Genomic DNA, 22019 nt, shown 5'->3' on the forward strand with positions numbered 1-22019 from the left:
TAGTTCATCTAACCTGTTTACCCAATTTTCCTCATCTAGTATGAGGCCTTTCAAAGATACTTTGAGAGAGGGAATTTCTACCTCAAGAGGCAGAATTACTTCTGATCCATACACCAATTAATATGGCGTAGCCCCTGTAGGTGTCTGAATACTAGTCCTGTATGCCCAAAGTGTCAGATTGATTTGTACATGCCAATCCTTACCCACATCATTTACTATTTTCTTAAGGATTTTCAAGATTGTTTTATTTGATGCTTCTACTTGACCATTGCCCTATGGGTAGTAAGGTGTGGAGAAGTAATGTTGGATTTTAAATCGATCACATAACTCTCGTATGTCTTGATTTTTGAAGGGACATGTGTTGTCTGTGATGATGGAACTGGGAATGTTGTATATGCAAATGAGATAATTGAGAATAAATGAGGTGATCTATTTTCCAATTACATTGGTCATTGGGACTACTTCAATCCACTTTGTGAAATACTTTGTTGCAATGATAATGAACTTCTATCCATTGGAAGAAGGATGAATTTTCCCTACTAAATCAAGTCCCCATTGACAGAAAGGCCAAGATGTGGTAAATGGTTGTAGCTCCTATGCTAATGCATGGATCAAATTGCCATGAATTTTGCACTTAGGATATTTCTTTGCAAACTGATAGGACTCTCTCCATTGTCGACTAGTAATATTCCATTCTCAAAAGTTTCTTGATGAGAGTGGGACCACTTGAATGCATACCATAGATACCCTCGTGAAGCTTGTGTAAGGCAAAGTCAGATTCGTTATGATCAAGGTAACGAAGAAGAGTACCATCTAGACCTCAATGGTAAAATGTGTCAGCAGTTAAGGTATAACAAGCGGCTTGCTAGATGAAGCTGCATTTTTGGTTGCGGGATAGGTTGAGCAGAAGAGTATTGGTCTTGAGATATTCATAGATTGTCCCATATAGAGGTGAGTTTGAACCAGTTAAGGTATAGATGACTTGGGATTCGGAATTATCGTAGGGTGGGAAAAATAAATTCTCTACCAGGAACTCATAACGACTTTATTTCTCTGTAATTTGCACAAGTGAAGTGATAGTTGCCATTGCATCAGCAGCTTTGTTGTCCAACCTTGGTATTTGCTCAAAGGTGATATGTACAAAGTACTATTTGAAATTATCCACCATTCTCTTGTAGGGCATTAGTTTATCATCCTTTGTTTGATATTCATCGTTGATCCAAATTATAACTAATTGAGAGTCCCCATAGACTCTTAATTATGTGATTCTCCATTCCACTACCATTTTCATTCCTATTACCAGGGCTTCATATTCAACAATGTTGTTGGTGCATGGAAACATCAGTCTATAAGATTAGGGAATTGTATGCCCCTCTGGAGTGATGAACAAGATGTCAACACCTAATCGATGTTGGGTATAAGAACCATCAAAATACAGGGTCCACTGTTTGGGTGTGACAGTGAGTACATCCATGTCTGGAAATTCCACCTGCATTGGTTGTTGATCTGGTAGCGGTGCTTCAACTAGTTGATCTGCAATCACCTATCCTTTGATATCCTGACATTCGGTGTATTGGATATCAAACTCACAGAGAATCATGAGTAATAGCTACTTTGTTGAGTAAATACTCGAGTGGATCAATTTTTGCTACCAGTTTGATCATGTGAGCTAACATGTATGGGCGGAACTTTTGAGAACCGAACACCACGGCTAAGCAAGCCTTCTCAATGAATGCATAATTTAGCTCATATCCATTTAATATTTTTTTATGTAATATATAGCTCGTTCCTTTCCTTCTAGATCTTCGTGTGCAAGCAATGCCTCCAGTGATACTTTAGTTGTGGATATGTAGAGGATGAGTGGCTTGCCTGCTATTGGTGGTACCAGAACTAGTGGATTCATTAGATATTGCTTTAGCTAGTGAAATGATTTGGCACACTTGCCTTCCCATCTAAAAGGTATATTCTTGTGGAGTAGATGGTTGAATGGTAGACATTTATTTGTTAGTTGGGCTATGAATCACCTGATGGATTGCATTCATCCTTGTATAAATTTGAGTTGGCTAATGTTCATGGGAGGTGGCATCTCCATTATGGCCTATACCTTCATTGGATCTACTTCAATGCCCTTTTCTAACATAATGTAGCCTAATAATTTCCCTGATGCGACCTTGAAGACACACTTCTTAGGGTTTAACCTAACTTGGAATTTCTCCAATCTTTGAAAGAGTTTATCTAATACGCCTAGATGTTCTGCTCGAGTGAATGATTTAGCCAGTAAATCATCCACATAGTCCTCCATGAAAGTATGCATTGTATCATGAAAGATTGTCGTCATGGCTCTTTGATAAGTTTCTCCAACATTATTCAAGCCAAAAGGCATGGCATTCCAACAATAGGTTCCCCATGGACAAGTGAGCACAGTTTTATCTTGATCCTCAAGAGCTATTTTGATTTGATTATAGCCAAAGAAATTGCCCATTAATGATAACATTGTGTGGCCTGCTGTTAGGTCCACAATTATGCTAATGTTAGGCAAAGGAAAGTCATCATTTGGACATGCTTTGTTGACATCTCTAAAATTTGTGCATATTCTGATGCTTCCATCAGGTTTTGAAATTGGTATAATGTTTGAAATCCATTCAGCATAGTCTATAGGTCAAATTAATTTGACATCTAATAACTTCTTTAGTTTAGTTTTGACCAATAATGCCACATGCAGATTCATCTTTCTTAATTTATGTTTGATTAGCTTAACTCCTAGAGAAATAGATAAATGATGCATGATCAAGTTTGGATCTATTCTGGGCATTTCAATATAGGAGCAAGCAAAATTGATTTGCTTTTCTTTAAAGAATCTGATAAAATCTGCTTGTTCCTCTTCTATCAGTGATTCTGCTAGGTGTATGTTTTTGGTTGTTGCTTCTGTACCGATGTTTATTGATTGAGTTGGCTAAATCAATATGGGTGACCTTTCTTGATGATGTTTAGGAAGAGTGTCAAGTCTCCCATCTTTAGGTGCCTTAAAAAGGTTTTCACCCTCAGATACGTCCTTTATTTTTACCTTTTTGTGATCTAGTGTTGCCATTGACTGGTTTTTAGCATTAGATCCTTTGTTTCTTTCATTTTGCGACTGAGAGACTTGGCACTCCCCTAATTGTAGATATTGTTATTTTGTTCACTGGTAGAGCATGTTTCCAGGTTAACTGAACATAGATACTAGACAATGGATTCATCATCTGGGAATATTGGTATATCATGGTTTTCAGGTTCTTCCCAGTCTATGAGATCAGGAAATATGAGTGGTAAGGAGTCATTGGGTGGGTTGAGATCGGCTATGGTAAGTGTTATGATATAGGCATTGTTATAGTTGTTTGAGATACTGGGTAGGTTTATGATATTGTCAAGGTCTTTGATGGTATTATCTTTGATGTATCCTTTCTCGTATTATTGCTGCTCATTCTCACTAGCCTCGTAGATATGTCATGGTCTGAATTCAAGTGGTCGAGACTTTGCGATTTGTCCTTCCTGAGAAAGGGGTGTGTATGAATGAATGGTATCTATCTCAATATCTTTGGTAACATCTGAATAGCTACCCCATTCATATTCATTAGAATTAATTTTAGAATTATTATCCCAAATCATCTTGCTACTTCTAACAGGTATGTTGTATGGTGAGAACAAATCTCTAACAATTGATACTAGTTTTGTAGTTTGTTCTAATTTAGAATCGGAGCCTACTTGTACTCTTTGCATTTGTTCATACACTGTCTCTTTGTGGTGAATAGTAATTTCTTCGGGTGGTGGTTCTACTCTTGTTTGAATAGGTTCTTGCACATGATGTACTTTCTTATAAGAGGCTTCTTCTTTTTTAATGGCTAGTTCCTCTTGTTGTTTCTCTTTTTCCTAATGTTCTTGCTCTTGCTTTGTCATTTCTGCTACTTCGTGTAGTGCTTCTTGCCATGAATTTTCATTATATTTCTTCTTTTCTCTCCACTAAGGTTTTTGATAATTAATTTGCTTTTGTTGAGGTGGTACATTTTGTCCATATCCAAGTCATGTTTTATCTCTTGCAAATTGTGAAGGAAGTTGCAGAGGTTCTATAATGCCTTCTTGGTGCTTGTTGATAGGTCCTTTGTCATTGTATCCCATCTGTTGCATGATCTAGAATCCTTTTCCATATTGTTGTGTATGGCCACCTCTACGATAGAAGATTTGACTTCTTCTTCAACTTTGTACATCCAACTAAGGATGTCTTTCTCTTCTGATTCATTGGCCAGTGTGCCCAATTGGACAAACTTACCATCAAAATTGGTGATGGGTTTTTTTGCTTGATGTGTTGATGCAGAAGGTTGCCCATAAGATTTTGGCAATGTGGGAAATGTTGATAGACACAATGGTTCAAAATAATACTCCCCCATGCCTTGATCTTTGATTTTCATCTTTTGTTTGAAGTCTACGGATAAAGATTTGAGTTCTTCTGGATGATGATTGGATGCTGAGGAAGTTTGGGCATCCTTGTTGTGTGGAACCAAGTTGTCCTGAGCTGCCCCCATAGCATTGCAATGCTGAAAAGGGTTATTATCTGTTGATATGTAAATATCATGTCCATTGTACAAGAACTTGATACATTGATGGTATGATGAAGGCACTGCTTGCATTTCATGTATCCATGGCCGACCTAATAGAATATTGTATGTTAAGTCTATGTACAAAACTTGGTACATGGTGTCCTTTTTTATTGGTCCTACCTGAATAGGTAGTATCACTATTCCTTTGGATGACCTTTCTTCATCATCATAAGCCTTGATGGTGATCCTTTTGTTTGGATCAATAGACTTCTCAGAGAAGCCCAATGCATAGATAAGCTTTAAAGTACAGATATTGTGACCAGCTCCTCCATCTATTAACACTCTTTTTACTCAATTTTTATAGACTAAGACTTTGATTAGGAGTAGAGTGTTATGTGAATGATTCAAGGAGACATCATCATGTTAGGAAAAGGTAAGGCTATGAGGCCCTGTCATATGAGCTACCATGGCTTGGAATTGATCAATGTGCAGATTTTTAGGAACGTGTGTTTTGACAAGTTCTTGTTCTAACATATCTTTGTGTTTTGGGGAGAGCTTGAGTAACTCTAGTATGGATATCTGAGCAGGACTTCTCTTTAGTTGATCAACCAAGTTATATTGAGTCTTGGGGATAGTTATGGACATTGATGTGTTCCCTTTCAAGACATATTTTTGTGCTCTGGTTGTCACATTGATTGACGCATGCTCTTGTTTGTCCTTGATTTTTATGACATTTACTGGGTTGTCATCTTTGATATGTGATTGATGGTGTTATTGTATAGGTGATTTATGCGAGCTCCTCTAGTATCATTTTATGTTGAAGCTCCTCCCTTGTTGTAACTCAGAAGAGGATTTTTAAAGGCATCATGGTCACTATTTGTTTTGAGACCATCAACTGCTAAATCGACTCTATCGATCATGTCCTAAATGATATTCTTTATCCTCATGCAACCATTTGTGTGATTTCCCTTGTTGCGATGAAAATCACATAAATGTGAGTCATTCCACCAAGGTGGTTTGACCTGGGGTTCAAAGTTGTTCATGGCTGGAAATGTGATAATCTTATTTGCCAAGAGTTCTTGAAACACTGATTTTAATGTTTGTCCTAATGGTGTGTAGATGTGTCTATACAGGAAGGTGTTAGCGTTTCCTCTCTAGTTTGCATTATTCCCTCAGTACGTGTTGGTACCCTGGTTATTGTTATTGCCTTGATTAGTATTATTTACTTGGTTGGGGTGTTTCTTTGGTTATTGTTGTCACCTTGGTTATTGTTGTTGGTCTTTTATGTTGAATTTCCTTGATTGGTATTTGGCGAATAAGTGTTAGTGCCTTGAGTAATACTTTTTTTTATTTTTGTTGGATGACGGGTTACCTGATAAAGCTAACACTATTTGTTTGGATTTCACATTATTAGCATCAATTACCCCATCATTAACAACATTTTTGTTCCTTGTCCAAAATATGGATTTTCCTAAAGTGTTGTTGTTATTTTGGTTGTTAAAGGGGTTAGTGTTTGATGAATTAGTACCCTCCTTAAATAACTTCAATGTTCCTTTCTTGATGTAGGCTTCCTCCACTTGGATTTCGTTCTCTATCAATTTGGCAAAATATGATATGCATTGGATTTTGAGTTGATAACTCATCTCACTATTTAGATTATCGATAAAGATCTCCATCTTCTCCTTCTCAAGGACATCTCGAGGATATCTTGAAACCATGCGTCTCCATTGCTGAAGAAACACCATGAAGGTTTCATTGATCTTTTGTTTTGTGTTACACACATCCAACATGGTGATTGCATGTTGAATGTTATAGGAGTATTGTGTGATAAATTTGTTTACCAACTCATCAAATGATCTGATGGGAGGTGTAAGTTTAGACAACCACTCCATTGTTTGTCCTCCCAAGATTCTTGGGAATAGTCTCATTAAGTAAGTGTCATCATCTAGGCTCATGGTACAAAATTCCATAACATGATCATGGGGATCACTTTTACCATAATACTTGTCATACTTTGGTATATCTGAATTTGAGGGGAACGATACCATGTTCAATCTCCTATCAAAAGGATAAGGATAAATTTCATCCAAGGAGTACTGTACTGTGGTTCCTTGTTGCATGTCTTGCATTTGTCTTTGTAGCATTTGGATTTGTTGTGTAAAAGAAACTATGGGCACATTTGTACTTCGAGGGAGAGCTTCCCCTCTTTCATTAAGATTATCTCAAGTACAAGCATGGTTGTGTTCATGGGTGTTGTCTTGCTTGGGTATGTTTTTCAGGTCATGTGTTTCTTCTTCTCTTTGTTGGTCTTGATAGGCATAGTTTCTAGACCTTGTTCTTAAAATGATTCCGTCTACATTCCTTATGTTTTTGGTATTGAAATCCTCAGGAAGTCTAACTCCTTTGCTAGTTAGCATGAGTATATATTTTTCCTTATCTGCTTCAATAAGTCTTTCCATGAGTTTTTGGAATGCTACATTCTCTTGACATTCTTGAAGTTCTTTTGTGATCTTTATTTCACCTATATTGGCATACTCATCAAAAGGATTGGATAATCTACGACCCATACTCGATTCTGGTTGTGATTCCTTTTGTTTGTTTCTCTAAGATCGAGTGACAATGAATATTTAGTAAATTTCTATTGGGATGAATTCTTCATTTTATATTGAAGTTTTGGGTGGTGTTGGTGGTTCAGGTCAAGCTTTGTTATATGTGATACAAATATGTGGTAACAAAGTGGGGTTAATCCTTCCTCCATGATTGAGGCATTGGTTGAATGTTTCTTTCTGAATGTAAGCTCTACTTCTCAAAGGTTCCTTGTCAAACTTGTTTGTTTTCCCTTGGAGATACAATCGCATATGATGCAAGAATGTGCAATGTGATGCAAAGAGTTGATGATTGATATAGAGAAATTTATTTCTTCTCACAAGTTCCTTAGAACTAGGTTGTCTCTTCTTCAAATTAGTTTTGTGATGAAGACTTGCTCTTCTCAAAATATGAGTGGTCATACATGAATGATCAAAGGTTGACATTAATGTTGGATTTGGATACTTCATTTGAATACTTCATTTGAATACTCAAGTTTACTTTATCAAGTAGAGGTTTAGTTAGATTCTACTCCATGACAAAGTGTGTCAAATGATATGGATAAAGTCTCTCGATATGGAAACTTGATTTGACAACTTAAGGATTAAACCATGTATTTATTTTTGATAGAATCTGTTAGATGGTGGAACCTTGATCACTGTTATGATAATGTTAGGATTCCTACAAATACTGAGAGTGGGGGTGAATCATTATCTAACCAGTATATCAAATTTCTTAACTTAAAACATGTAGAACATATTAAAACTGTGTACCGGTAAGCAAGAAGAAATGCTATAAACAGATATAAAAGCAACCACATGAAAAACACACCATAACACAAGAATTTAATGAGGAAACCCAGTGTGGGAAAAAACTCGGTGGGATTTGTGACCCACAATATTCACTTACTGGCCAATAAGAGAATATTACTGCTACAAGAGGGGCCTACACATGCAGGAAGGCCAAGTGCTTAGAGCTCACTGCTCAAAAATAGAAGTCTCACTGACTTACAAAATGGATTATACAAATCTAGTGTCTTGTACTACTTCAGAATATCATCTCTAATGCCAGATCCAGTACCGGTTTCCGCTCTGCTTCTTACATAAACCCTTAACCTATAATTCGCATAATAGGTCTGCCTAATTACATTCCATGTCGCTTCATCTATCTATATCTCAATGTCCTACAATGAACTCTTATATATATGAGTCATTTTACATTATACCAAGTCATCTTACAAAGATTTTATAATAATAAACAAAATATATTACAACAAAAAAATCATGTCGGCCTCTGTGTCGGTATACTTCCTTTCACTGTCGGTGCCGGTAGTCTAAGTGTCGATGAAGAGTTTGCTCTTGCTACTACTGGTGTAATGCCTTGCTAGTGTCATAGGATTGTAAGGTTGCCATCAATGACAAAACCTTCAATCACCTTCAATGTCTCATTGGAGTGTGCATATGCCAACAGTCTCCCCCTTTGGCATTAATGGCAACACTCATGAGAAAATTCCAAAACTGTATCCAAAACTTGTAATCCAAAAATTTGTTTCCAAAAATGTGTACCCAAAAATATATGAGCTCCCCCTGAGTAGGTGAGTCCTTTGCTGATTATTACTGATTATTTTCTCATACTACTACTCCCCCTTTGGCATCAATGACAAAGGTTGTCAAGGTGTCAATAGAGTTGTAGTTTCCTGTCTCAGCCTTGTAGTTGGGTGGTTACAATCTGAAAAATGTCACCCAAAACCAGATTTATACTTTCCATAAACTTCTTACTCTCTTTAATTGCTACCTCAGTTCTTTGTACTGTACCGATGAGATGCTGCATATGCTCTGCCGGTGTTTTTTGTCCCTGTATTATTGCCTCAGATATTTCCTTTCTCAAAGATGCTAGATAGTCCAGTCTTGGACTTATTCTTAGTCTTAAGTTTTTACCCTTGTTAATTATTCTCTCCTTTTCTCTTTCTAACTTAAGTAATTCTCCCTCAAAACTTGTTATCTTTTGTTCAAAAAATGATAATGTATCAGGTGAGTTAACAAAATTGTCAGCAAGTTTATTGATTTCATCTTGTATCTTGCTCATTTTCTTATCTATGTCAACTGTTAGGAAGCCTGTCTTGCAGATATCTCTGTATAGAGTTTTGAATTCCTTCAGTGAGTTTCATAGTTCCGGTAGAAGTGTGTCAAACTCTCTTGTACACTTCTTTATTTGATCATCAAAGAATTTTTGTTTTTCAATTTCTAATTTCTCTTTCAATGCCTCTTCCTTTATTTGCTCAACTGTCACTATGTTATCAGTAATGTACCTAGACAAAGTGTCGAGTTGGCTCAAAGAATCCTTATTATCTATATTGCAGTTAGGAGCTATCATTTTCAAAACTGGGATTATGTCATATATATGTTGGTGTTGAAAATAAGCCACACCCGGACCGACAATGGACTGGTCCAAGAGGGGCCAATAGCTCAGTGGTAGAGCACTCTAGCAGCGTATGGAAGGTCCTAGGTTCGAGTCCTAGCTGGTCCATGTCTCAACATGGTATTAGAGCCAAGTTAATCGAACCTAAGGCTATTCAATTTTGATAAAATTGAAGGACTAAGTTACAAACTACATCACATTTCCATAATGGCCAACGCTATCAGATTCGAAGATAGACTCAGAGGTAGCGAAGATTTTTCAGCTTGGAAGTTTAGAATCAAAATGATTTTAAGAGAAAACAAAGTTGATTCATATGTCCAAACTGAAAGTGCACAACCAGAAGATGAAACTAAGAAATCCACATGGATCGAGGGAAATGATAAGGCTATTAAAATAATAGTGGATGGGGTAAGAAATAATATAATGCCCATCATTAGAAAGCAAGAGATGGCTTATAAAATGTTCAAGGCACTTGAAAGGACATTTGAGATATCAAATGCAAGTCGTACTCTGGCATTAAAATGAGAGATCAACCATATCAGTATGAACAAAGGGGAGACAATTAACTCCTACTTCATGAGGATATCAAGCCTAAGAGATGACCTAGCTTCCCTTGGATACGACATCCAAAGTAAAGATTTAACACTCATTGCTCTAGATGGATTGCCTAGTGGATGGAACACATTCATCCAAGGCATCAGTGCTGGGTCCAAATATCTTAAGTTTGAAAGACTAAGAGATGACTGTCTACAAGAAGAATCCAGATTGAACAAGGTAGGAATAAAACAGAAGAATATAGATGAAGACTTGCAAGTCCTAAATACAAACATCAATAAGAAGTACAAAAAGAAGCAATTCAGGAAAAGAAAAGCTAAACAAGGCAAGAACACTTCTAAGAAAGACCTATCACATGTTCAATGTTATAGGTGTGACAAATTCGAACACTATGTTGCAAACTGTCCAGAGAAAGAGAAGCAAGCCACATTTGCAAAAGTGAGGAAATCTAGAAGAGAAAATGACTCTGAGAACTATGTCCTCTACTCAGCACTTACAAGCCATGCTTCAAACAAATCTAACTCATGGGTGATCGATAGTGGTTCATCCAGACACATCACCGGCTTTAGAGAAATACTAGACTCCATGATAGAGAAAGATGATGAGGAAGTAACCATCGGAGATGATTCTTCACATCCAGTCAGAGGAATTGGAACCTGCACCATCAAACTAAAGACAGGCATGTCACTATGACTTGAAGAAGTACTATATGTTCTAGGCATCAAAAGAAATCTAATCTCCATATCAGCACTAGAAGATCAAGGATACAGAGTGACCTTCATGGAAAACAAGGTGTCGGCTTGGCCAAAGAGATCCTCCATCAAAGACGCTAAGGTCATTGGTCGAAGACAAGGCTATTTGTATGAGCTATGTACAGAGCCCAATCTAGCATTGATCCATGAAGCAACTAATGCAAATGAAGTATGGCACAAGAGATTAGGCCATCTGAATTATAGAGCTTTGTCAACCATGGGAAACCTTGTCACAGGTCTACCTAAGTTGAAGCAATATCATTCAGAGGCATACAAAGGGTGTGCCTTAGGTAAAAATACCAAAAATACATTTCAAAATAGTACTAGGAAAACTAGCAAAGTTTTGGAGTTAATTCATTCTGATGTATGTGGACCTATGTCTGTACCCTCGCTAGGGGGATTTTTGTACTATGTAATTTTTGTTGATGACTACTCTAGGAAGACGTGGATCTACTTTCTGAAATGTAAAGAATCAGAAGAGATCCTAAGTAGGTTTAAAGAGTTTAAAACATTAACAGAAAATCTCTCTAAAAACAAAATTAAAACCTTAAGAACTGACAATGGGGGGGAATACACATCAGGACTATTTAAAGACTTTTGTAAAAATTCTGGGATTAAGAGGGAGTTGATAATACCTTATAATCCACAACAAAATGGAGTAGCTGAAAGGAAAAATAGGACCATAGTAGAAGCTGCCAAAGCCATGATACTAGATCAAAATCTAAACTTGAACCTTTGGGCAGAAGCAACTAACACTGCTGTGTACATACAAAATAGATTTCCTCATTCACACCTTGAAGATAAAACTCCTGAGGAAGTCTTTACCAAGACAAAACCAGATATCAGCCATCTTAGGATATTTGGGTGTCCGGTCTATATTCATGTACCTAAAGAGAAAAGACTAAAACTAGAACCCTCTGAAAAAAGGGGAATACTTGTAGGATACAGTGAAACTTCTAAAGCCTATAGAATCTATGTACAAGGGGAGAGAAATATTGAACTCAGTAGGGATGTAATCTTCGAAGAAGATTTAGCCTTCAAAAGGGCCCAAAATACAATAGAACTTGAAATTCATAATCCTACTCCTAACCTAGAAGAAGAACCTACTCCTGAGCTTCAGAGGGAGTATCTTGAGGAAACTATAAGTGAAACACAAGACCCACCTATAGATAATCACAAGAAAAGACCACTATGGGCCACCAAAACTATAGCAGAAGCTCAGAAGTTCGTTGCTCCTTTAGGAACCTTCAGGGAAAGCAAGAGGCCTAATAAATTCATCAACTATGTTGCACTTATGAATGATCTCTCTAAAGTTGAACCTAAGAATGTTTCAGATGCACTCAAACATCAAGTATGGATAGATGCCATGACTGAAGAATATCAGTCCATTATGAAGAATGATGTTTGGGAGATTGTTCCTAGGCCAACCAAGAAGTCTATTGTGTCTTCTAAATGGTTGTTTAAAATCAAGCATGCTACAGATGGCAGTATTGAAAAACACAAGGCCAGATTTGTAGCTAGAGGTTTCTCATAGAAGGAAGGAATAGATTACGAAGAAACATTTGCACCTGTTGCCAGGTACACATCAGTAAGAGTTGTCCTAGCCATTGCAGCAACAAAGGGGTGGAAGGTACATTAGATGGATGTTAAGACAACATTCCTAAATGGCGAGATCGTGGAAGAAGTCTACTTAGAGCAACCTGAAGGGTTTGAAATTCATGATGCAAAGTCTCATGTGTGTAGACTCAAGAAAGCTCTTTATGGGCTCAAACAGGCTCCCAGAGTCTGGTATGAAAGAATTGACACCTATCTCTCAAAGCTGGGTTTCTCTAAGAATGATGCAGATCCTAATCTCTACCTAAAAATAAATAAAGGTGATATGTTAATATTAATTTTATATGTTGATGACTTATTAATCACAAGAGATGATCACCTAATAGATCAATGCAAGAAAGATCTATCCACAGAATTTGATATGAAAGACTTGGGGCTTCTTCATTACTTCCTAGGATTGGAAGTATGGTAGAATTCTGATAATATTGTACTGAACCAAGGGAAGTACACCTTGGATATATTGACAAGATTTGGAATGCTAAACTGTAGACCCATGACCTCTCCTATGGAAACCAACTTCCATAAACTTAAAGAAGCAGTAGCAGAATCAAGACCTACTGACCCCACTCAATATAGGCAGATGATTGGGTCCTTGATGTATCTAGTAAATACAAGGCTAGATATCTGCTATGTTGTTAATGCCTTAAGTCAATTCATGTGTGAACCTAAGGAGATACACCTGGTTGCAGTAAAGCATATAATGAGATATCTACAAGGTACCCTAAAGCTTGGTCTTAAATATGAAAAGGTTGACATAGATCTACATGGATTTACAGATTTAGATTGGGCTGGCAGTGTGACTGACAGAAAGAGTACTTCAGGATGCTACTTCAGTTTAGGGTCAACCATGATATCTTGGATCAGCAGAAAACAATCTTCAGTAGCTCAGAGTTCCATAGAGGCTGAATATATTGCAGCTTCAATGTCTGCCCGAGAAGCAGTATGGCTAAGGAAATTGCTCGTGGGATTATTTGGAGAACCTATGAAACCTACAGTCATTCAGTGTGATAATCAAAGCTGTATAAAACTCTCTGTAAATCCAGTATTTCATGATAGGTCCAAACATATTGAGATTCCATATCACTATGTACGAGATATGGTTGACAGGAATGTGATAAAGTTAGAATATGTGTGTATAGGAGATCAAACTCCAGATATTCTGACCAAACCACTTTCCAGAGTGAAGGTTGATCACTTCAGAAAGGGTTTAGGTATGATAGAAAGGTAATCTACTTTGTAATCTATACTTACATATATTTAAGATGTTTAAGGTGTAAACTTCTTTGTCATGTTTGGACTATCTCTTGGCTTCTTGCCACCTGTGTTCATATCTAAGAGGTGACGATCTCTCAGATACTGAACACTTGTATGTAGACATCATAAGGTGACGATCTTATGATAGTCAAACCAGTAATCATGTTGGATCACTCGTAAGTCATGGATGTGCCATGACTATTATTGCATTATCACAACTTGGATATGATGAGAACTTAAGCACTTCTCATATGGTTATCCTTGTATTGCGTGTTAGGCAATACTAATATCACGTGTAGGTGATATCTCAACCATTGATCATGTTGGATCTCTGGTAAGTCATGGATGTATGTTGTGATAAACATTTATAAATGTTATTGCACTTATCACAACTTGGATATGATGAGAAACTAACCTTTCTCATAGACTTATCCTTAAGTATTGCATGTTAGGCAATACTGATATCATGTGTTAGGTGATATCTTGATGAATCTTATAGATCACATGTTTTGGTGATTTCTCACATGATCAGGTGATGATTCTCTTACTTTTATCACATGTTAAAATAATACTTTATGTCACATGCTTAGGTGATGTTCTTCTATTTTGTATCATATGTCTTGATGGTACTTCTCATGTATAAATGATTTTTGCTGACTGACATTATCTTAGTTATGAAAAGGAAATGTGATGCAGGTTGCCTTATCTATCTTCCAAAGCTAAGAGGGAGTGTTAATGCATGGTAGCTTATGCAAGATAAGATCTTCCTAACCTTCCTTGTTCTATTATTTATCTACATGCTTCATGTCTAATTTATATTACATACTTGCTATTGGATGCATAAACATTGGCACCGACTCACATCTGTTATTGGGCTTAATTATATCGGGCATATTTGTTATCGGGTTTAATGAATACACCGCTTCATTTGGCATTAACATTGGTTAACAAATGCACTGGTTGGATTATATTCATCGTGCACTTTGAATCATCGATGTTTATATGAACCGATTCATTAAATTGATCAGTCATTATACTATGATATTACAATATGCTATCGGGGGTTTTTGAACCGATAATTAGCATTGTGTTAATGGTATAATTGTAAAGGCACCGATCAATGGGTGCATTGATTAGTCATGCCTAAAAGGCATGACCGGTCAATACACCAATTGACCGGTTGCCTAAATGATATATATGCCAGTTGATTTCATTTGGAGAAGACATAGAAAATATTAAATGATCTCTCTCCTTCAAACTTGCAGATAAAAATCAAAATTATTAGACATTGACATAATTCCTCATATCCATATATAGCATTCATAGTTCATAACTTGTTCTTTAATTAAAATTGAAATAACTTTACATGGTATTAGAGCCAGGTCCAGGCTAGGAGCCCCAAGCACAGGAGAGTTGTGGCTTAAGGGGGGGTGTTGGTGTTGAAAATAAGCCACACCCGGACCGATGATGGATTGGTCCAAGAGGGGCCAGTAGCTCAGTGGTAGAGCACTCCAGCAGCATATGGAAGGTCCTAGGTTTGAGTCCTAGCTAGTCCATGTCTCAACAATATAGCTTTATAGGCTTGTGAACTACAATCAGTTATTTTCTTTAAAAAATCCAAAAGAACTTCAGTTACATTTGTTTATTTGTAACCTACTGAGGAGGAACCAATATTCAGAATTCCGCCGATGGAGGAAGTAACCATGCTTGTAGTGACCTCTGATAGGTCTATTTATGTTTCCATTTCCTTAAGCAAAGGCTTTTGTTTCTCTCCTGTTTCTAGTGGCACTGTTTCCACATGAACCTATTCTTGTTCCGGAGCCTATTGCTTTGCTTGACTCTCTGTTTGTTGATCTGTCTCTGTCTGTTGCCCTATGCTGTCATCTTCAACTTTTCCTTCAGTTTTGTCAATGTTGTCAGATGCCAGTGACTCATTAGCCATGTCAGTCTTACTGATTGAATCTTTATCTACCATAATGTTGACTGTTTGAGTATCAACATTTACTATGTATAGTACCTCAGGATTAGGATTTGTATCCTTTATACCCATACTCTCATCTGTCGGTTGATCTTCAGTTTTCATTACCAATGGAGTAATCAGAGGCAGTGGAGATAATTTATCCTTTATTTTGATGCTAGGTGGTCCACCAACCTTTCCTTTCCCCTTATCTTTGTCCTTTTGATAGACTTTGATAGGCTTGGGGTTCTTGTACTCTTCCTGTTTTTCTTTTTCCACAAGGAATATATCCCATACATTTTCAGTATCTGTTGTTACCTCATTTACTCTTCCTTCCATGAGTGCAACATGCCAGTGTGCAGTAGAAAATACTAAGTGGTTGGCTTCTGCAATTAGATCATCAATCTCCTTTGGTGATTTTACTGGGTAAACAGCAAGTAATTTTTCAATTTTAATTTTCTTATCAAGCTCTGCAACAACTTGTCTTCTACCTTCCTGTCTTTTGAACAGATCATCTGGTAGTTCATCTACCACTTACATTAAAAACTTCTTGTAGATGTCCAAGTGCAAAATGACGCTGCTTTCAACTTGTTCTTTCTCATCTGCTAATAGTGTATCATATAATTTTTCTATATTTTTGAGTTTTCCTTCCTCTGTGATTTCATTTAGTAATTCATCAAGTGAGGTAATGTTCTATTGAGTCCTTTTCCTTTTAGGTGTTACCTTTTTCTTTGGGGTTGACTTCTTTACCGATGACCTCACTGCCTGTTGTTTCTATCTAGTTCTTCTAGGCGAGGGTGTGGATGTCAATGAAGGATCCCTTTTCCTTACAACTCTTTTGAATGTTGTTGGCATGTCATTCTCTGAAGAAGTTGCTATCGGTGATAGATTAGTTTTATGTTGTAAAGTTACTAACTCATCCTCAGTGATGCCGGTTTGTTTTAATACATCTTCCTTGATGGCTTTTGCCTATTGTGTGCCTTTCCTCACAATTGCTTCAACTTTCTTCACCCTCTTCTTGGATTGAATTTGTCTTTCAATTATCTTTGCACTACTGAATTCCTCTTCCTTGGGTTCCTTAGGTGCTTCCAGAAGGGCCTTTGCATAAGTCTCAATGATATGATCATCAGTCTCATAGCCCATCTCAGTTACCCAAATTGTTCTAGGGATCACTACTTCCATCGAGATCTCATCCTTTTTAATTACAAAACATTTATCATCCTTGTATTTGTCAACAAGTTTTTGTGATAGTCTGATTCTCTTGTTCATTTTGGCCTTAAGTGCTTGAAAATAATCATCGATATTCTTTTCTTTGTTCTCACCCATGTTGTTAAATAGGTCAGATAGTTGTTTTCCTATCAGTATATCAAATCCAAGGCTCTTGTCACCTATACTGGGAACTTGTTTGGTTATGTGTAACATTAAACGTACAAGTTACCAAATCTAAAATTCCCTTTCTTATCCTTCTTGATTTTACCTAAATTATCAATTAACTCATCTTTCAATCATTCACATACATCAATTTTCGCATTGTCTTTAACCATGTCATAAGCACTCTTAATGCATAAACTTGAAACTGAGTTAAGTCGGTTTGCATGAGTTGCTTTGTAACCTAGAATCATGTTGACAAATCTCACATCTATATCCGTCACATCATTAACCCTCAGAGACCTTATGTCAGATGTTGCACCAGTTAGGTTTGTTACTAGGTCATTTGAGACCTTCTTGGTTTTGTTACTACCTGATTTTGTTGGATGAAGTCTTATCTCGAGCTAGTTTAGGATTTGAAAACTTGTTGTAAGGATGTCTTGTTGATTAGAAATTTTTCTCACTGAAAATTGAATTCGGATTTTGATTGTTGAGTTTGATAAAAGACCTAAAAGGGTACTCAAGACTACTGATAAAATTTCTCCCAAACTGACTGATCTGCTCTCTATTTTTCCTAGTTTTGACTATGCGCTAAGACAGAGACTAAATGTGCTAATGAATGTTCAGGATGTGCTACAGAATTCTTTCTATATGCTATGCTTCCTTTCTGACGCGCTATTTTAAAATGTTTGAAACTGACCGTTCCAGATGGGTTATGCGCTAATATGTCCTAAGTACACGCTAATGATTGAGCTCAAAGCTATGATATGTCTTGAATGCGCTAAGATGGTGTCTAAATGTGCTAGACTGATGCTGAAAAGTGCTACGGAAAATTTCACCAGTATGATATTGGTTATGCGCTAATTTGATTGATTAAAGAGCTAAGTTTTGTTTGAAATGTGCTATAGAATGTTTCCTACATGCTAGGAAGTTGCTCCTACGTGCTAAGCTACCCTAATTTCTTTGCTTCTGTCATTTTTAGATTTTTAACACTTGTGTTTTTTATGGATGACTTTCTAAAAAATAAATTGCAAAAACAACACATAAAAGAGAGAACAATTTTTTCCTATGTGAGATAAGTAGTGTATGTTCTGTGAGGATGTATTCAAATCCTCGATGTTTTCACGGGTTTAGATAACAAGTAAGATAAATCAAGAAGATAGTTTATTCAAGGGTCATCAACAATATCATAGCCCACTAGTCTCAATACTCCGTCAGCTCAAACAACCCTATCACCCCCTAGGGGACGCCCATTTTTTGGCCTTTTGTCAAAAATTGATTCAAAGTGAGTTGCTTCACAATTGAGTAGTTATCTTGGGAGATATATGGTGAGTGATCTTGGGGGCAGATTCTTCCCCACCCTTGCACTATGATATTGAAGATGTCTGGTTACTAACTCGGCTCAAAGCTTCTAATGCTAAAGTTTTTAATTAGGCTTTCGTTCTGTCTTCAGTGATAAACTCCCTTGGAAGGCTTCCCAACCTTTAGAAAAAATTATTTACATATCTTAAAGATACTAGGGGAAGGATAATCACTGAGCAAAACTGTTGAATGGGACTTTCGTCAGCCTCCACTTTTGATTGTAGTGGGTTGGAACACTTGATGATAAAGCCATTTCCAACTTAGGTCATTCCCCTCTCACCAGCCATTAATGGCACTCTAAGAGCAACTCGGGAGGATAGGCCTACTAAAGGATTTAAAATTCTTGAAATAAAGAAAGCTTTTAAGAGTGGTTTGGCTTTTCGGTCACCCAGTTAAGGGGAGAGCATATACCTTCCACTTTTGAGACAAAGAAAACAAAGTTCTTTTTATCCTTTAAAATAATGATTTGCTAACTTCTATTTGTAGATGTTGCTCCAAAAATCATGGTGATCTTTTTAACTCTTCATAGCAATGATTTTCTATCTAAGAAAGTAAAAAAAATCCTGGTTAACAAAAGAAATCGCGATATTGGTCAACAAAAGTAAAGTCGATAAGTGAAAATTTCCTTGCCTTTCACAAAATAAAGTGAGGTTCATTTTATCCCTTGCAAATGAAAATGAATTCTTTTTATGCACTAAATGAAGATGAAGTTCTTTTTACCTTTTGCAAACTGACAAGCAGATTTGTTTGTTCTTTTTAAACCCAAATTTGAGGTGTTTTGCCTAACTTGCAAGAATGAAAAGTTTTCTTTGTTGTTCTTTCTATCCAATGATGAAGTTCTTTTTAAAACCCAAAGAAATATGTGGTGAATTTTAAACCCAAAAGACAATTGAGATTCTTTTCCAATTTAAAGAAAAGTGAATTCTTTTTATCCAACCAAAAAGTTAGAAAGAATTAAAATTTATATTTTAACTTATTCTAAATCTACAAGAAAATGGTTAGTTACCTACAAGAAGAAAGTTAGTGAAAATCAGAATCTAAGGTGGGTTTACACAAGCCTAAATTTTCTCCTTTCAGTTACAATTTTTGCCTTTTCTCTGTCAAAGTCATGCGCTAGACTGTGGCACAAATGCACTACATAAAAGTATTGATATGCTACTAAAAGGTTCTCAAGCGCTACACTGGTTACTGAAAGTGCTACATTGTTGTTCCAATATGCAGGATAAAAACTAGAATGTTATGCAGTAACAAAAAGTCTAGATGCGCTAGGGAATGGGTTCGATGCGCCAAACAGTACACTAAGGGCGCTATTGTTTGTTATGAATGCGCTAATTAAAGGTCCCCACGTGCTAAAATAAATTTTCCGCGTGCTTGCAATATCGATCCTGCATTAAAAATGATATGATGAATGGGGTTGAACCCCACGGTGGGTGTCATAAATGTGTGTGGAAAATGAGGGCAATAGAAACATGAAATTTAGTTTCAAAAAGAGTCCACATGCCAATAAGACTCTTGGTACAAGCTATAGGAACTATATTAAATAGCTCAACTTCTCAAGGGGTGTCCCATTATTCTCTATCTCACAGGATCCCTAAAGTCAATGTCTTTTCTCCCAGATCACTGAGCAAAGTGACTTAGGGCTAAAAACTCCAAGAACGAGTGATGTTTTATTTATTAGCATGAATACATTCCTATATATGTATGATATTCAATCTATGATAATCAAACTATCATAAAAGATTATGATAAGATAAAGGATTAGTAAACTTATCCTATCATGATATACTAGTCTAACATGGATATGCTATGATATTAAAATTACTTCTAAATGCTATTAAGATGATTTTATCAAAGAGAGGCTAAATGCTTAGTAAACTGACTATAATTTTGATGCATGAAAGACTTGGATTCTTAAAATGAGAGAATGAGAGCTCTATTTATAGTGAAAATAGGACAATGCATGGTCAAGATTGAATAATCTTAACAAGGGTCAGGATTGAAAGTTAATCAATCCATATTTACAATTCTCACCAATGAAAAGGTGAGAATTGTCAACAAGAGGTTTCTTGAGAGCAAATGAAAGAAGAATTAAATGCTTGAGAAGACATGAAGGCTACCTTAGGAGGTAAGGGTTAAGGTTAGGCTAGGGTTATCCATTGGATAAAGCTTTTACCCAAAGGATAAACTCTTGTGCAAGGGTTAAATAAATAACCAAGGTTAAAGCCATGAATGTTTGATGAGACCCTTGGGTTAGATGAGGGTTGAGTTAGAGAGAAAGTATATAATTAATGGTTATGTAAGAGTCTTAAATGGTTTGGAAAAATTTGAGGGTCAACTTGTTGAGAACATAAACCCTTTAATGGTTTCCAAAGACTTTGGAGGCTTTGAGAAGTGACTTCCCTTTGCTTAGGAATGTTACAATATTTAGGAGATGGATTAGGCTAAATTAGAATTGATTAGAAGAATCTGCAAGGGGTTTAGGAGGCAAGTGGGAAATGTAGAAAAATGCAAGTGGAGGGAAAATGAATTTAATTGAAATAAAATTACTTTATTTCAATCAAATAGATGCACCTTGCATAAATACAAGTGGGGGATTTAAATAAATAAATTAGATTTATTTACTTGCAAGGATCAATTTAATTAAATGTGAATTTAATTAAAAAGGGAGAAAGGGGAATTAATTAAATAAAGTGATTTATTTAATCAAATGTTAGAAAATGTTTAGGTGAACTTAATTAAATAAATTGAGTAATTCATTTAATCAAACAGATGAATGTGAAGAAATTAATTAAATAAAATTTAATTAATAAGGGGAATAGGGTTAAAATGAATATTAAATATTCACTTAGGAAAGTGGTCAGATTTATACATCTACACATCTCATCCCATGTAGTGATTGTACTACTCCCTAGACTCATAAACCATCTCAAAGCTGATTCTTTTAAAGTGGCAAGAAATATTTTGAGTCTATGGGCATTTGTAGTGTAATCACAACTCCTACAAAGGACATCAAATTCAAACAAGAAAGTATCAATGTCCTCTGTCACCAGTCCATAAAATTTAGGAAGAGAAGCTAGAATGTTCTTGAGATTAGCATTATCATGCAAATCAGAAATGGGGAATACAAATGTTGGGTTCATAGGAGGAGGTGAATTATTCACATCGAAGGGTGGATTTCCTTGCATTGGTCTTTGAGGAGGAGTTACTGGACAAGGGTCCTCTTCAGGAGGTCCAAAGAGGAAATGAAGGTTGTTCTCAGAAAGTTCAAATTCAAGCTGGTTCAAATTATCTGGAGCTTGGTAAAGTGAAGGAAAAGGGTTTACATCTAGTGCTTCATATGGATTGAGTATTGTATGGTTAGGACGGTTAGGAAGGAATCTACCTTGATAATCTCTTCTTCATCTATGCATGTAAATTCATGAGAATTACTTAAAACAAACTGAGCTATCAAAACCAACTATACTGAAAACTTAAAAATTCAAAACTATGACAGGTTCTTCGTTTGACACCATTCTCAACAACAACGCCAGAAATGTTTGCCTAGCCAATAAGAACAATAACTAGAACTAAAGTCTTAACCCA

General features: G+C 36.3%; 1 protein-coding gene across 1 annotated transcript in view; it reads left to right on the forward strand.

Moving 5' to 3' along the window:
* Positions 1-21783, forward strand: part of LOC131027479 (uncharacterized) — a 66623-nt gene extending 44840 nt beyond the window's left edge. Inside the window, exon 2 of the mRNA XM_057957564.2 lies at positions 21580-21783. Coding sequence (XP_057813547.2) covers positions 21580-21783 — 204 coding nt within the window. The remainder of the gene's footprint in view (positions 1-21579) is intronic.
* The last annotated feature ends 236 nt before the right edge of the window (positions 21784-22019 follow it).

This window comes from Cryptomeria japonica, chromosome 4, assembly GCF_030272615.1.
Source record: "Cryptomeria japonica chromosome 4, Sugi_1.0, whole genome shotgun sequence".
In the NCBI taxonomy this organism is placed as follows: domain Eukaryota; kingdom Viridiplantae; phylum Streptophyta; class Pinopsida; order Cupressales; family Cupressaceae; genus Cryptomeria; species Cryptomeria japonica.